This window comes from Schistocerca cancellata, chromosome 7 (genome assembly GCF_023864275.1).
Source record: "Schistocerca cancellata isolate TAMUIC-IGC-003103 chromosome 7, iqSchCanc2.1, whole genome shotgun sequence".
Classification (NCBI taxonomy): Eukaryota; Metazoa; Arthropoda; class Insecta; order Orthoptera; family Acrididae; genus Schistocerca; species Schistocerca cancellata.
Window position 1 is genome coordinate 322,845,916 of NC_064632.1, and position 16,547 is coordinate 322,862,462.

Consider the following 16,547-nt stretch of genomic DNA (forward strand, 5'->3'; position numbering starts at 1 on the left):
ATGCATCCACCCTCCGTCTCATGGAATCCCTGATGCGCTGATGCAGCCCTGGAGAATTGCGTATTGTATCACAGCCGCCCACAATATGAGCACGAAGAGTCTCTGCATTTGGTACTGGGGTTGCGTAGACAAGAGCTTTCAAATGCCCCCATAAATGAAAGTCAACATTACCTTCCTTCAATTGGGCAAACTGGCGGTGAATCGAGGAAGTACAGTGCATACTGACGAAACTAAAATGAGCTCCAACATGGAAATTAAGCGTTTCCGGACACATGTTCACATAACATCTTTTCTTTATTTGTGTGTGAGGAATGTTTCCTGAAAGTTTGTCTGTACCTTTTTGTAACACCCTGTATTACTTGGCGTTTTAATATTATACCGTGTCCCAGCTATCTTGTCCACCCAAAATATCTCTGGAACAATAACAGCTATTGGAAAACGAGTTTCACCGGTATCAATGTAGGGCTGGGGCCCATGAATGTACATATTTGGAAACATTCTAAAACGAAAGCATATGTGTTTTTAACACAAACTTACGTTTTTTTAAATGGACCTCCTATATTTTTTCTTCAGCAATCCATAGCATGACAAAGCACATACACAATGGCGTTGATTGCATCGCAATATTCCCATTACATCCAGAGATATTAAGACGCGAAGTTGACGCTTGAAACACCAGACATGCGCTGCTAGCGCACGTCCTGAGGCTCAGGCGTGAACCCCATGCTGCCCGTAATCGCGATGTGATTGACATGTGTAATCACACTTCCATACTTATCAAGAGGTTCGAAACGAATAATACGGTCTGCTGCCATCCTGCTGCGATTACGGGCAGCATGGGGTTCACGCCTGAGCCTCAAGACGTGCACTAGCAGCGCATGCTGGGTGTTTCAAGCGTCAAGAAGGCGTCTTAATATCTCGGGATGTAATGGGAATATTGCGCTGCAATCAACGCCATTGTGTATGTGCTTTATCATGCTATGGACTGCTGAAGAAAAAATATAGGAGGTCCATTTATAAAACATAAGTTTGTGTTAAAAAAACACATATGCTTTCGTTTTAGGATGTTTCCAAATATGTACATTCATGGGCCTCAGCCCTACATTGATGCCGGTGAAAGTCGTTTTCCAATAGCTGTTATTGTTCCAGAGATATTTTGGGTGGACAAGATAGCTGGGACACCCTGTGTAACGGGGAGCGATCAAACGTTTCTTTTCGAAGGCAGTATAGTATGTCAAACAGGCTAAATCGTCATGAGCACTGAGACATTCATCCCACCGACGGACCAGGTTGTGCCGCGTGAAGAAGTCCGTAACTGCCTGCTGCATGTTCTCGTCCGACAGGAATCTGTGATCCTTCTTGGCCTTTTTTAAGGGACCGAAGGCGTGATAGTCGCATACGGAGAGATCAGGACTATAGGGCGGGTGCTCCGTGTCTCCCATCTCAGTTGGCTTAACTGTCGCGTTACGACATTTGCGATAAGGGGACGTGCGTTATCACGAAGCAGCACGGAACTAGGCAAACGGTGGTTTTCCACAGACATGCTGGCCCACACGAATTCTTCGTTCCCCGACGGATGTCTACCGGTGTTCGACCTTCGGCAGCCAAGAAAAGAATAACAGCATGTTGGTTCCGTTTGCACGCAACTGGCAATAACGTCTCCATAGTTCACGTTTCCGTATTTACCGCACGCACGTCAGAAAGACACGAATGCCACATTAATCCCTTACCTATATGTCGGTGCTTCTACACCGAAACCTGTTATGGAAACAAGGGAAGATTACATACGTAACGGCCCATGGAAGGAAAAAAAAGTCACATTCATTCAATAAATATTTGGCTGTGGAGCCCTCCGTGAAGAATATTTGATAGAAATTATTGCAGTTTTACCGACATATGCTGATACGTCACTTTCTTTGTAACCTGGTCTCTCACACCCATACACCTAGGGATGCAAATTTACTGGGACCGTCACCAATCAACGTTAGTGACCTCGGAAACTACGGATTTGGTACTAATATCGGTCGTTATCAACTATTTTTTACATGTAACAGGCTTGTAGATGTTTATTACTCCCACAGCAATCTTATAAAAATAAGAAGTCACTCATATGGAAAATATGGTTCTAGAGTTACGCTGCCACATCACCCCCTTTTCACCTCCAGCCCCGTTCCTAGGGGGATGCTGGTCGTTCTTACTCCATCAGAAGCTTCGCGGGCGTGTAAATCACTCATCACAGCTTTACCGTAATCATATAAATGGTATAGGGACGCACGGAATACGTACAAACATTTTTCTGGTATTAGATGACAATGGCCGCGGAAGCCTGCGTTCGCTTGTTGTTGTTGTTGTTGTTGTTGTTGTTGTTGTTGTTGTTGCTCCTGCTGAAGGACCACGTAGTTCCTGTGGAACAGTGGTGGGTACATTTAGAGAACCAGTGTTCGAAGAAAACTGCGCAACTGCTGACATGTATCTCACGTAGGGTTATGAGAATAAGATACGGGCGATTAGGGCACAAAGAGTCCTTTTCTCGTTCCGTATCCGAAAGTCGATGACGAAACTTACTGGTTGATTAAAACTGTGAGCTGGACCGAGATTCCAACCAGAAACCTTTGCCTCTAGCCAGGAAATGCTCTGAAGTGTAGCTATAAAGCTGTAAGGGTACAACTCAGGAAGCGCCTTAACAGCTTTACATCCGCCAGTACCTCTGACAGGGCATTTGTGTCTTAGTTACGTACTGGACCCCCTTTCCATTTGTCGTAGTTTATGCACCATGTATGTGAAGAATACGCATCAAAATACTCATCGCAGATCTGTCTGTAAAGTAATGCTTGTTTCTGATTTTACACTGCAGTTTTAGTTTTTATGACAAAACGTTCTCTATTGGTGACAAAATGCTTCAAATATGACGTGAATCTTAATATTAGGCTGCACTACAGGTCAGTCTGTTACCACAATCCTTACCTGGCATTTATATTCATTGACATCGCTAACTCGCCTAAATTACCACCTTACAACCTATTCTAGACCTCGGGCTACGCTACAGACCGGTCACCACAATCAAGATTTCCGGGTGGTGGTGTGTGTGTGTGTGTGTGTGTGTGTGTGTGTGTGTGTGTGTGTGTGTGTGTGTGGTGTGTGTGTGTGGTGTGTGTGTGGTGTGTGTGTGTGTGTGTGTGTGTGTGTGTGTGTGTGTGTGTGTGTGTGTGGTGTGTGTGTGTGCGTGCGTGTGTGTGGGGGGGGGGGGGGGAGTGCAGTGGTGGTGTCAAATCACATACTATTCGAGCATTGGTAAAAAAACCAACCCTTATTCACCACATATCGCTCCGTGCGACTCTTTTCTACTGCCAAGAGTCAAAACGGCGGGCAAATGGTTCAAATGGCTCTGAGCACTATGGGACTTAAAATCTGAGGTCACCAGTTCCCTAGAACTTACAACTACTTAAACCTAACTAACCTGAGGACATCACATACACCCAAGCCCGAGGCAGGATTCGAACCTGCGACCGTAGCGGTCGCGCAGTTCCAGACTGAAGCGCCTAGAACCGCTCGACCACACCAGCCGGCCGAGCATTTGTACACGAAAGGCAGAGGTACCGGGTTGGGGACCCAGTCTGGGAGCAGTTTTAGATAACCAGGTAGTTGATACATTGCCTTTTGTTTGTGTCTCGAGTTTTTCGGCCAACGTTTGTTTCACGACTTTTTCGACGATTCACCACCACGAGTGGTGGCCACTGTCAAAACTTCATCGTCCACTGCTGGTGGCAACAGCTTGTGACAATGAAACTTCCTGGCCGATTAAAACTGTGTGCCGGACCGAGACTCGAACTCGGGACCTTAGCCTTTGGCGGGCACGTGCTCTGCCGACAGAGCCACCCAAGCACTACTCACGCCCCGTCCTCACAGCTTTACTTCTGCCAGTACCTCGTCTCCTACCTTCCAAACTTTACAGAAGCTCTCCTGCGAACCTTGCAGAACTAGCACTCCTGAAAGAAATGATAGAGTACTTGCCCGCGAAAGGCAAAGGTTACCGAGTTCGAATCTCGTTCCGGCACACAGTTGTAATCTGCCAGGCAGTTTCATATCAGCGCACACTCGACTGCAGAGTGAAAATCTCATTCTGTAAAGCTTTGACAATGCTAGCCATTCATGCTGGTGGAACGTCGGATAAACAAACATCGACCGAGAAAACCGAAACAGGTGCAAACAGGCTATCTGTGAACAAGTGGCTACCAAAGTATTAACGGTTTTGAACCAGGAAGTTACCAATCAGCGCACCCTGTACTGCAGATTTTGGAAAACAGCTAATACTGGTGTGATTTAGCCTATGCCACACACCTGCGCAGTACACATGTAGAGTTTGAACACTGGGACATTGTCGCTCACCTTGTGGCTGGCCCGGTTCTGCGCCCGTAGCACCGCCGCCTGCGCCATGCCGCAACAATGGAGCCAATGTCACCCCCTGTGGTCAGCCGGCAGAGGTCACACGCATCACAGACACAATAAACACGCGAGACGCCTGGGTTCTCCGACTGTCAGGGCAGACGACGCAGGAGAGACACGAACCGTGGACCGCTGCGCTCGAGGAGTGTGGGACGCGCTGGTCGGCCGCCTGGGCGCACAGTGGCGGGGCTCCGGCGCTCGCTTCGGAGGGCGCGCGCCGCCGACGCCAGCGCCTCTGCCGGTGGTCGCCGGAGTCTCCGCGAGGGAAAGGAGGCGCGATCGGAACGCCGGAGACGGGCGCTTCAAAACAACGGGCCAAGCATCAGGGGCAACTTTCTACAGCCTCACAGGCCACGCCGGCAGTCTCGTCTGTTCGAGGACGATCCGCAGCAGGTGCGGCCGGCGGCTGCCAACGCCCGCTGTGCAGCCGGCGGCTGCTACGCCTACTTTGACAACAGACAATACCGTATCCACGTGAGGACGTAAATCTGCTAAAATAATTCACTACATGGTAGTCTGTGATATCTAGCCGCGTTATTTGCATAAAACGATCCGGATAATCGCAAAAATTCAAGCATGACAGCCTCACGTTTAGGAACTCGGAAAAATATCTGGAATGCTTGATATCTAATACTTTCATGTCGATCGGTATACTTTTTTACTCGGTATTTTTAAACTGATACATTTACTCACATCAGTATTTTACGAAGGAGAAACCAAAAATGAGAATTTCTCTGTGTTTGGTAGACCACTGGTTCCGACTCTCCCGCTAGATGCCTTCACTAGACTATAATTTGCCCTTGAGACATTGTTGCGTAAAACATTATTGGGGCCAGTGTGAATGTTTTTGTCAGCGCTGTTTCACGAGTCTTTTTCTGTAGTGGACATTAAACAACAACTTACTACGTTATGTTAGTGAAATCAGCAGCAGAGGATGTCGCAATGCTCGGACGCTTAAGGGGTGGAAGCTCTGAGCCAAGAAAGAGTTTACGAGAGGCTTTTTCATTTTAGAAGTGGTAAAATGGCAACTGAAGGCGAATCACGACCGGAACGCTCCTCGATTTCCATAACGAACGGAAATATTTAAAAAATTCGTATTGCGAAAATGTTTGATCATTTCGAGGACCGGTCGTGATTCGTGCTTGGGTTGCTTAGTCGATAGAACAATTGCCCGCGGAAGGGAAAGACCCCGAGTTCGAATCTCAGTCTGGCACATAGCTGTAATCGCCCAGGACGTTTCATTTTTGATCGTCTTAAAGTCGATGAGATGGTGAAAATGGCTGAAATATTCAGGAATTCATACCAACGAATTTGGACTGAAGATGTCATGTGTTTCAGCAAAATTCGTTCCGCGCGTGCCTTCTGACGACCCGAAAACCAACAGTTTGCACGTGTTCCCGGACTTGAAAGAATAACTAGAAAATGATCCGGATTTTGACGTAAAAGTCATCACGGGCGACGAATCGTGGTGTTATAAATAAGACCCAGGAACCTTGCAACAGTCCAGCCAGTGGAAGACGCAGTCACTAGAACCACAGAAATCAAAACACGTGAGATCCCATATGAAGACAGTGCTTTATTTTTTTCCCCACGTCAAGAGGATCGTTCATTACTTAACGAACATTACTATCTTGAAGTGCTAAAACGATCATGTGAAGCAGTGAAGAAGAAAAAAAAGAAAGAAAAAAAAAGACAGGAGAACGACCCGCATTGTGGCAATCAGGAGATTAGCTTTTTCACCACAATTCCCCTGCGCACACTGCGTTGAGTGTCATGAAGTGTTTGGCCAAAGACCGAATCACAACGATTTCTCACTCATTGTACTCACCGGACCTCGTCCCTTGTGATTTCTTTTTAATGCTAAGAATGAAAGGAAACCTAAAAGGGAATCGTGTTCAAGACGTAGAAGTGAAAAATTAATCACTGGAGGCACTAGACAGCGTAACTTCAGACGAGTTCATAAACTGTTTCTACCAACGGAGAAAAACGTAAGGATAAGTGTATTACGTCAGAAGGATACTATTATGAAGGTGTTTAAGCTTTGAAAATGTTCCGTCAAACACACGATTTTGTAAAACATTTCTCGGCATTTCCGGGTCCTCCCTCGTATACGAGGTATCCTGGTAGCGAGTTATTAAATTTCTCTGATATACCTACAATTTATATCGTATGACTCATCCCAGCGCTATCAACAATTCAATGCGGAAGCACCAAAACGCTAACATGGAAGAGTTGACGAAGAAAACTGCTTACCCGCAATTTAATAAGGATTAGTCTCATCAAGTCATCTATTTGTGTATTCGAATACACCACATTTGTCTTATAGTATTTAACTTCTTGTCTTTGGCTAAATTCAAACATACAATACGGAATAACGCAAAAGACGCTCTTGTGGGTTAACACTTTCTTCTGCCGACCCTGTCAAATGAACGAGCCGTTGCGTGCGACCGAACTGCTGAGTTTACGAAAAAATCTGCGACGCTTCACCAACCTTGCGCAACGTTTCGTTCGGCTTTCCGTTCACTGGGAATCCCCTTGTTTTTACGATTCAACTCGCATATTTTGCTTTTTAATTGTTTAACTTAGTTTGTGCGAAATAATTGCCGAATCAAAAACTACTACTTAAGAGTATGTTGACATACTGAATAATCATGAAGTGTGAGACGAAATCTTTTCAGAAATTAGAAGCCTACAGCTTTTTTGTGGATAATGCTGTAATTTCATGTTTCAAGTCCCAAATTTTTTGAAAATTGTAGTCTGCAATGAAGATAAAAACATTGATTTAACGCTGTATTATTATACTTCAAAATCGTCTCTCTCTCTCTCTCTCTCTCTCTCTCTCTCTCTCTCTCTCTCTCTCTCTCTCTCTCGCCGTCGTTTTAATGACCAAAAAATGACGGAGATTGAACGCACTGTTCACAAGCTATCTGGCTATTTCTGGTGAGCGTTGTCGCATCCACTGTGGCACAGCCTAAGAGAATGGAAGCCGCACAAATACTAGGGCGCCTATTCCACGGAGACTTTCAATAGTACAATGGATTGCCCCTAAAAACATAGTGCTATATATACGTATTGTTATATCTTTACCAGCTTGTTATATGATGGCTTTCACACGGTAAAGGTGCACTGTAACTTGTTATCGAAGCAGTGTATTTTTCCCCCAATAACGTGAGGAATAACAGCCAGCATTATGTATCGTTAAGACATCGTCGTTATACATGTGTTTTCATCAGCGAATTTATGGAATAACATGCTGGCTTTATGGCATGAACACAAAACGCCAATAAGTAAATAAATAAACAAACCGATTTGAAATCACGAGATTTATACGTAAGTCACAACGTTGTAGACATTATGTTCCAAGAGACACACGCAAATGTGCTCTATTTGAGCTCATGACGTCCAAGGAGTAGTAGCCACACGATACTGCTCCTGTTCTTGATTACAGAAGTGGTTCCATTCAGTTTCTTCTTTCCTTTTACGTTTAGAAGTTTTCACCATAAAACGAGCTACCGATGCCAGTGTAGCGGCAGGCAGCAGTGGATGGACTAACAGAAGACCAACGTGCGAATGTACGTTGATAGAAGACATCGCTGATCATAATGTATACAGTAGACTCAGCCTCCGAACAGCTAACGACATGAATGTAATCATAATTAAAAACTGTAACCAATTACAAAACTAAAACTCAGGGAAAGTGCCAGTGATCATAAAAACTACGTCACCCACGATAGTTAACGAATATGCATTTACTTTAATTCAAAAATACAACAATAGCTATCTTAGGGCAGTAGAGAGGTGACAATCCAAGATATCGGCCGTCGGAAGTAATATAGTCCAGTTAGGGTCTTCACAAGTAGTGAAATTATTCAACCGTGGATAGTCCGTCGTGTAACATACGCGGAAGTATGAACTTAGGTGAAGCATACTGTATGTTATTTTAGTGATGTAATGGAGCCTTTCCGTATACTAGTGATTGTTCGTCGATACTGAACTTTCTCCACCACTAGACACAAGATTGTGCAACAGGTTCTGTTTTAAGTACGGCAGAACACCCACTCTTCGACGAAAGTTATTCTCTTATACTGTTTGGAAGTCGCAACAGGTCACAGAACTACGAGATGCCGCACGATAGGTCACAAGGAACACCGCAACGCTTCGACTTCAGCGGAACTTATCGACAGCAACACGAAATCATTTATACTGTCCCGGAGAATAAGTAAAGCATTGTCACCGGCGGACACCGTGTAATCTTTCTTGGTAGGTAGAATGAACTTTAGATATGGCAGGAAATGAACAGGGACTGAGTAATACTGGTAACGTTATGTCTTCCAGAATGGGAACTAACCCGTGTCCTCTGTACCGTCAGAATATTCTATAGGTGTTCCTATTGTCTTTAGATCAGTGCTCCTCAAACTATAGCCCGCGGTTCTCAGATTTTATAACACTATGCTTCTAGCAACTAACAGCCGAATCCAAAAATGTCGATTGCAGTTGAAATGCTTCGTAAGAGTATACTTTTCTCCATCCGTAACAAAAATACTTACGGAGGCAGTAATATCTCAAGACGTACTTAATTTTAGTTGAAGGTAGTACATTCGATTGTAAACTAAGTGAAGTTTGCCGCTTACGTCGGAGGCACAATGGTATCGAGCGCGGCCACTGTGGGGTTACGAAAAGTGAAAGGGGGGGGGGGGGGGGGTTCAAATGGCTCTAAGTACTATCGGACTTAACATCTGAGGTCATCAGTCCCCTGGACTTAGAACTACTTACACCTAACTAACCTAAGGGCAGCACGCACATCCATCCCCGAGGCAGGATTCGAACCTGCGACCGTAGCAGCAGCGCGGTTCCGGACTGATGCGCCTAGAACCGCTCGGTAACAACGGCCGGCAGTGAAAGTGGGAATATTTTACTGTCTGTCTTCCAATGCTGACAACTCACGAGCGTGAGCAATTAGCCCGTCCTCCTGCTATGGTATAAATACCACACGGAAGTAACATAGATTCGTGAATGCGCACTGCAGTGTCTGTCATCTTCAAATATGGTACATGTTTATACCAAGTAATATGAACTCAATTTAAGACTGTTTTAATACAATGCAGTGAATAAAAGAAAAATGACATTCGGGACATTTTAGTGAACGTTTGTGATAGTGTCTCATACTGCAATAGCTTATTAATTGATATATAACATCCTCATTTATGTAGGTTGCAAATTGATAGTATTCTAAGCGAAGTTAAGGTAAAGTCTCCAGGACGGGAAAAGTGCCCATTGCATACTTCTTGCCCTCAACGGCGCTGCTGCCTGCCAAGAATTGGTAGACCACTGTCCGATCCACGAAAGATAGTGCTTCGCGCATGTCGAGACATGGACGGGGATGGCATTGTTTACGATTCCAAGCGACAGTTGCGGGACGTGCATGCGCCTGCTTTCCATTTGAAAGAAGCGTATATCCTTCACATTATGTCTCTCCCTTACTTATGCAGAATTTATCACTTACCATCACCATCAGCGGTAACAACTCGCAACAAATGAAATATAAATTCACTAAACAACTTGCTACGCTCACGTTTAATGCTCGCATTAACTGCGGCATTCAGAGCACTACTAAACGCTCATTGGCTGAGTAGGCGTGACTTTGCTGCGCCGAACAAGCCTAAACTCGACCGCCATCGTTTGAGAGTCCAACTACAGTTCTAATATGTATCGTCATTGTTGTCAGTGAGACAAAGGGAAAACTTGTTTCGCAATTTTTTTTAGTAAACTTTACTGTTTTCGTGACGTCTGGTGTAAGGTAACTCACATTAATCTTGTTGCCTCACTTGTACGGAACTGGCTGGGAATTCCTAACCGCCACTAGCGTGACTTACAGCAGCGAGGAGTAACGGGTTTGGGCCTCCAACATACGAGTCGGACGTCAGCCCAGTGGATTCCAATCCAGTGATATCATCGCTGAAAGAGGAACTTTGTTGATAAGCAATAAGTAATTGTGAGGAGAAGACTGACCTCGACCTAATTTTATGTATCATAGCTACGGTAGAGCGTGTATGGCATTCGCAGTACACGCAACTACTGCGGAAAACCGGCAAGACAACTGGATTCTCCACACACTAAACGAGTTCCTCTCGGTTCGCGCGCCAGCACACACGGACGGACTGACAGACTTTTTTTTAAAAACTCATTACTTTTTCCCTTCATTCATTATACAACGGGTTGATTGAAAGTCAGGTTTTAGAATACGGAGCCTATCTTTCATAACCAAAGTATCTGAAATCCAATATTTATGATATGGCGACATGTAGTGATAAATAAAGCGTATCGTTGATTACTGTACATTAAGAACGAGAGAGAGAGAGAGAGAGAGAGAGAGAGAGAGAGAGAGAGAGTGTGTGTGTGTGTGTGTGTGTGTGTGTGTGTGTGTGTGTGTGAATAACGTTCAACATTTTCTCTCTTACTGCATTATTGCATTTCACTGCAGCCACATTTACTGTTCAGTACAAAATACTCGTATCATTCACAGTACCCGTACTGTAAACCTGTAGTGTTAGCAATTAGAAACGCGCCATATGTTAACGACTACTGTGACGATATTTATGAAAGGTAATCGCAAACTGCGAATACAGTGTTACATCGGCTGTATGGTTTACTATAAACACATCAAAGTTTGTGCCAGTCAGGGACCCGAACTCGAATATCCCGTTTTCGCGAGTACTCTCTTCAACCACTTCAGCTGTCCGCGCAAGCCTACCGAACCGATCCCAACTTCCGTACGCCACAGTGTCCACGTCCCTTACAGCTCGCAAAATGGCAGTGTAATTCCGGGATAGGAGGAGAGAATGATTCTCTTATCAGTATCCTTCTTTGGCATGGAATACAGTTAGCGCAGTTCGATGCGAATGTCTTACACTGCTAAAAAGATCCACAGCCGTATTAAATTATGGAATGTATTCGCAAAAACTGCGAATACGAGATTACATCAACGATACAGCCAAGCATTCACGACATGCGGGAAATCTGGGTTCGAGTCCCGGACCGGTACAGACATAGCAAACCACACAGCTGATGTGATATCGTGATCGCAATCTGCGAATACATTTCATAATTTAACACAGCTTTACGATCGTCAGCAGTTTCTTGTTTCAGGCACGCATGTATATCTGATAAGACATTTGCATCGAACTATTCGTTTTCAAATAAACACACTGAAGTAACTGTACTGAGAGAATGTCTGGCATAGGAAGCACTGTGTTCAGTTTTTAAAAAATCACAGGAAAACAGATTTATGTATGAAATCTGTGGCCCTAAATTACAAAGAGAAGCAAATTTATATACCTATTGTCAATACATGCAGAGGAATAGCTAGTTAGGAAAGCCCACAGGAAGCTTAAAACACGAAATACGACGGCGATATTAACACCGATATTGACAAATGCGTGACCAGTATGTAGGTTAAATAAAATTTGTTGCGAACCTTTGTCAAAAGCAAAAACACACACAGAATTTGTACTGGGACAACGGTCAATATTGACCCGGTAATAAGTTAATATAGTTCCAATTCCGACCAAGGTATTTCAACGATTCCTGTAGCTATCAGGTGAATGTCAAAACTGGAAATCCCCTGCCAGTTATCACCAATTGGGATTTCCTATGCCCTATCTGCTCGCAAGAAAAAAGTGAAGTATGTTCTACAGCAACCTGCTCAACACTCTGGATTAGGGAACAGCTTATACCTTTATACAACAAGAATGTAAGATCATACAATCTTTTCGGAGTGACGATCGCCAGCCTTGATGCATAAAATAGTCTCGTCTGTAGTCATGAAAGGACATACGGCACGTTCGTCTCAGAAACCGATTAGTATCTTACTTGCTGCAACGCAATTTCAAAGATGTGTGTTAACCGGCGCTGAGTCGCCAACTATTCCACATTCCGCAAGCCATCTTACAGTTGGTGGCGTCTCTCTCTCTCTCTCTCTCTCTCTCTCTCTCTCTCTCTCTCCGCTCCCTCCCCACTCGCGAATTGCGCGTGCGAAGAATGATTGCCAGTAAACCTCATTCAACTGTATTTCTTCTTATAAAATGAGATACATCTACATCTACATCCATACTCCGCAAACCACCTGACGGTGTGTGGCGGAGAGTACCTTGAGTACCTCTATCCGTTCTCCCTTCTATTTCAGTCTCGTATTGTTCGTGGAAAGAAGGATTGTCGGTATGCCTCTGTGTGGGCTCTAATCTCTCTGATTTTATCCTCATGGTCTCTTCGGGAGATATACGTAGGAGGGAGCAATATGCCGCTTGACTCCTCGGTGAAGGTATGTTCTCGAAACTTTAACAAAAGCCCGTACCGAGCTACTGAGCGTCTCTCCTGCAGAGTCTTCCACTGGAGTTTATCTATCATCTCCGTAACGCTTTCGCGATTACTAAATGATCCTGTAACGAAGCGCGCTGCTCTCCGTTGGATCTTCTCTATCTCTTCTATCAACCCTATCTGGTACGGATCCCACACTGCTGAGCAGTATTCAAGCAGTGGGCGAACAAGCGTACTGTAACCCACTTCCTTTGTTTTCGGATTGCATTTCCTTAGGATTCTTCCAATGAATCTCAGTCAGGCATCTGCTTTACCGACGATCAACATTATATGCTTATTCCATTTTAAATCACTGCTAATGCGTACTCCCAGATAATTTATGGTATTAACTGCTTCCAGTTGCTGACCTATTTTGTAGCTAAATGATAAAGGATCTATCTTTCTGTGTATTCGCAGCACATTACACTTGTCTACATTGAGATTCAATTGCCATTCCCTGCACCATGCGTCAATTCGCTGCAGATCCTCCTGCATTTCAGTACAATTTTCCATTGTTACAACCTCTCGATACACCACAGCATCATCTGCAAAAAGCCTCTGTGAACTTCCGATGTCATCCACCAGGTCATTTATGTATATTGTGAATAGCAACAGTCCTATGACACTCCCCTGCGGCACACCTGAAATCACTCTTACTTCGGAAGACTGAGAATGACATGCTGTGTCCTGTTGTCTAGGAACTCCTCAATCCAATCACACAATTGGTCTGATAGTCCATATGCTCTTACTTTGTTCATTAAACGACTGTGGGGAACTGTATCGAACGCCTTGCGGAAGTCAAGAAACACGGCATCTACCTGTGAACCCGTGTCTATGGTCCCCTGAGTCTCGTGGACGAATAGCGCGAGCTGAGTTTCACATGACACGTAAGAGCGAGGATGTAACCGGTGCCTGACTCTTCCAGTAAAGCACTTCGCGGAATACTAAACCTCTCCGTGAGGTACAACGCGTCTCTTGTAGGGTGTTGAGCCCTTCCGTAATGCTCTCGCACCCATTGAACGATCCCCCGTGACAAAAGGCGTCGGGTCTCGTGTCTGTTTGCTATTAATCTAACCTGGTAAGGGTCGCAGAGTGATTAGCAATGCTGAAGAATGAGTCAAAAAATTGTCCTATGATCGGTTTCTTAAGGCCATTTCAATGAATCTCAGTCTGGCATTTGCTTTTCTTATAACTGTTTTTATGTGGTCATTTCACTTCAGTCGATTCTAGAGAAGCATTTTGGAGTATAAACCAGCATCTCTGTAGAATAATCTAAGCCTTTATGAAATTGCTGACCATCTCATTGATGAAGCTTCCTGGAAGATTTAAACCGTGTGCCAGACTTGAGAATCCAACTCGGGACCTTTGCCTTTCGCGGTGAAGTGCTCTGCCAACTGAGCTACCCGAGCACGACTCAAAACCCGTCCTCACCGCTTTACTTCCTCCAGTACCTCGTCTCCTACCTTCCGAACTTCACAAAGTTGTCCTGCGAACCTTGCAAGGCAGAGTACTCTCCCGTGAAAGGCAAAGGTCCCGACTTCGACTCTCGGTCCAGCACACAGGTTTTGTCTGCCAGGAAGCTTCGTATCAGCGCACACTCCACTGCAGAGTGAGAATTTCATTCTCGAAACATCTCATTTCACGAATGTTTTCAGGAACATGTATCTGGATTTCAGATGCTGTATAAGAACAGAAAATGGCTGAAGCTCTTCCTTTAGTATTCTGACAGGCATCAGGCAAGCATGCATTTTTTTAACTATTAGTTTTAGTGTTAGTCGTTGATTTCGTAATGACGTAAACTATGGGCAACTGGCAACGTGGGTATACGTTTGAATGGTAAATCTATGCCTACCGATCTGGCTGCCGCTGGTGACGTTCTTCTGGTAGAAACACCAAAAAGTTCACAACTAAAGACTATCAAGCTGGATAGAATGGCGAGTTCTGTAGGGCTAAAGTAAATACTGATATTACAAAAACAATGTGCACAAAAGTGGAACTGTATCTACTTGAATTATAATGCAACCAGAGACACTAAAGACGCTGACCTATTTTCATATCTCTGTAGCCTAATCTGTAATACCAGGGACGCATATGCAGACATCACCATCTGAACTCTGAAAGCTCCCGCAGTTTTACAACGAATGTGATCCAAACCCCAATTAGAGTCTATAAGTATGTCCATAATGCTTCTACTGTGTCCGTCTATTATCCTACCCATGGCCACATATGCACCTGAGACCATAAAAAAAAGTGTCACAAAAATAAGCGCACAAGCTCAATTCTGGTCACTAACGATATCTGAAGCGAAATTTGAACATCAACTAAAGCGGACACGCTTCAAATGATCAAGTGCTGAGAACAAATGGTCTATACGCGCAGCCGGTAAAAAATTGTTGCTGAAAGGAAACTGAAGCTTGCAAGGCAAGTTCTACACATGAAAGATAGAGGAATGCCTGAAGCAGCACTCGTGAAAATCAACGGATATATACAGAAGAGTAAGAGCTTGGAACATCTGGAAATGAACTTTTGCGATGGATCCTCAATGCGTGGACATGAACTGGGAGGAAACAGAAAATCTGACAGATGATCGAGTTCGTTGGAGAAAACTTGTTGCCCTATACGCCACCTAGAAACGGAGACATCTCTCAAATTCCACTTTATGTCGCTCTGGATGGTTACTCTTCGTATTTTACGGTAGTTGCGGTTTGTAGTGCTTTTTTTATGAGCATAACGTTGCTCAGGGTCGACTGATATTGCCTGTGCCAATCTTAGATTCTCTGCATGTCTTCCTCAATTTATTATACTCTTCTGGCATTGCTACCTTCTCATAAACAATAGCATCATCTGTGAACAGCCTTATATAGCATTTGACGTTGTCCGCTAGATCATTTGTATTTAATGCAAACATTAACAGTCCAATTACAATTCCTTGGCGTGCTCCTGAAGATACATTTACGCCTGTTCCGTGAAGAGCAACGTGCTGCGTCCTCTTTGCTGTGAAATTCTGAATCCAGTCCAAAGTCTGACCCCACACTCTGTGAGCTCTTGCTGTGTTCACTAAACGAAGAATGCCTTCCTGAAGTCAAGGAACACGGAATCAACCTGCGCACCGATAACTATATCTTTGAGGACCTCATGGCCGAACAGAGCGAACTATGTTTTGCAACATCTCTATCTGTGAAATCCATATTGACGGCTACAGTTGAAGATTGCATCTCTTCTTGAACGCGAGATGGTGTGGATCCAACGTGATAGTGCCCCAGTTGGATGGTGCTCTTAATTTCCGTGAACAACTGGGTGGTGAACGCTCGTCGATGCTTTGGGAGCGAATGTTGAGTCCCAAGGCCAGTGCGATGAGGACCTAACTGGTAAGATCTTAGTTGTCTACATCGTTGCACAGCATGTGCTAATTGCAGATGATACAGTCATGTATAATACAGCACTAGGAGAATAAAGCTATAAGAACTTCCAGTCAGATACTGATTAGATTTAGTAGTGTGTAAATTATCAACTTGCTTTAAATGTTCAGAAAAGTAAAACTGTGCATTCACAAAACGTGGCAATCTACTAAGTAAACTATGCCAACAACAGCAATGAGTCACACAACTAGAATCAGTCAGTCGATATAGGTACAGTTACATTAGACGTGGACTCATCGAATCCGACAATCTAATAGACCAATGACTGAAACACACTGCAGTAAAACTGAAGTTAAATAAAGCTTCCTCCCGTGCTGAAGTCTGGAAAATCTT

General features: G+C 44.3%; 1 protein-coding gene across 3 annotated transcripts in view; it reads right to left on the minus strand.

The window, feature by feature from the left end:
- LOC126092243 (rhophilin-2) overlaps nucleotides 1-16,547 on the minus strand; it is a 740,337-nt gene that overhangs the window by 279,821 nt on the left and 443,969 nt on the right. Inside the window, exon 1 of one of the 3 annotated variants that reach the window (XM_049907751.1) lies at nucleotides 4,387-4,608. The exons of the other annotated variants lie outside the window; for them this stretch is intronic. Within the exon in view, the coding sequence (XP_049763708.1) occupies nucleotides 4,387-4,434 (48 nt within the window). The 5' untranslated portion in view covers nucleotides 4,435-4,608. Of the gene's footprint in view, nucleotides 1-4,386; nucleotides 4,609-16,547 lie in introns of those variants that run through there. 3 annotated transcript variants of the gene reach the window in all.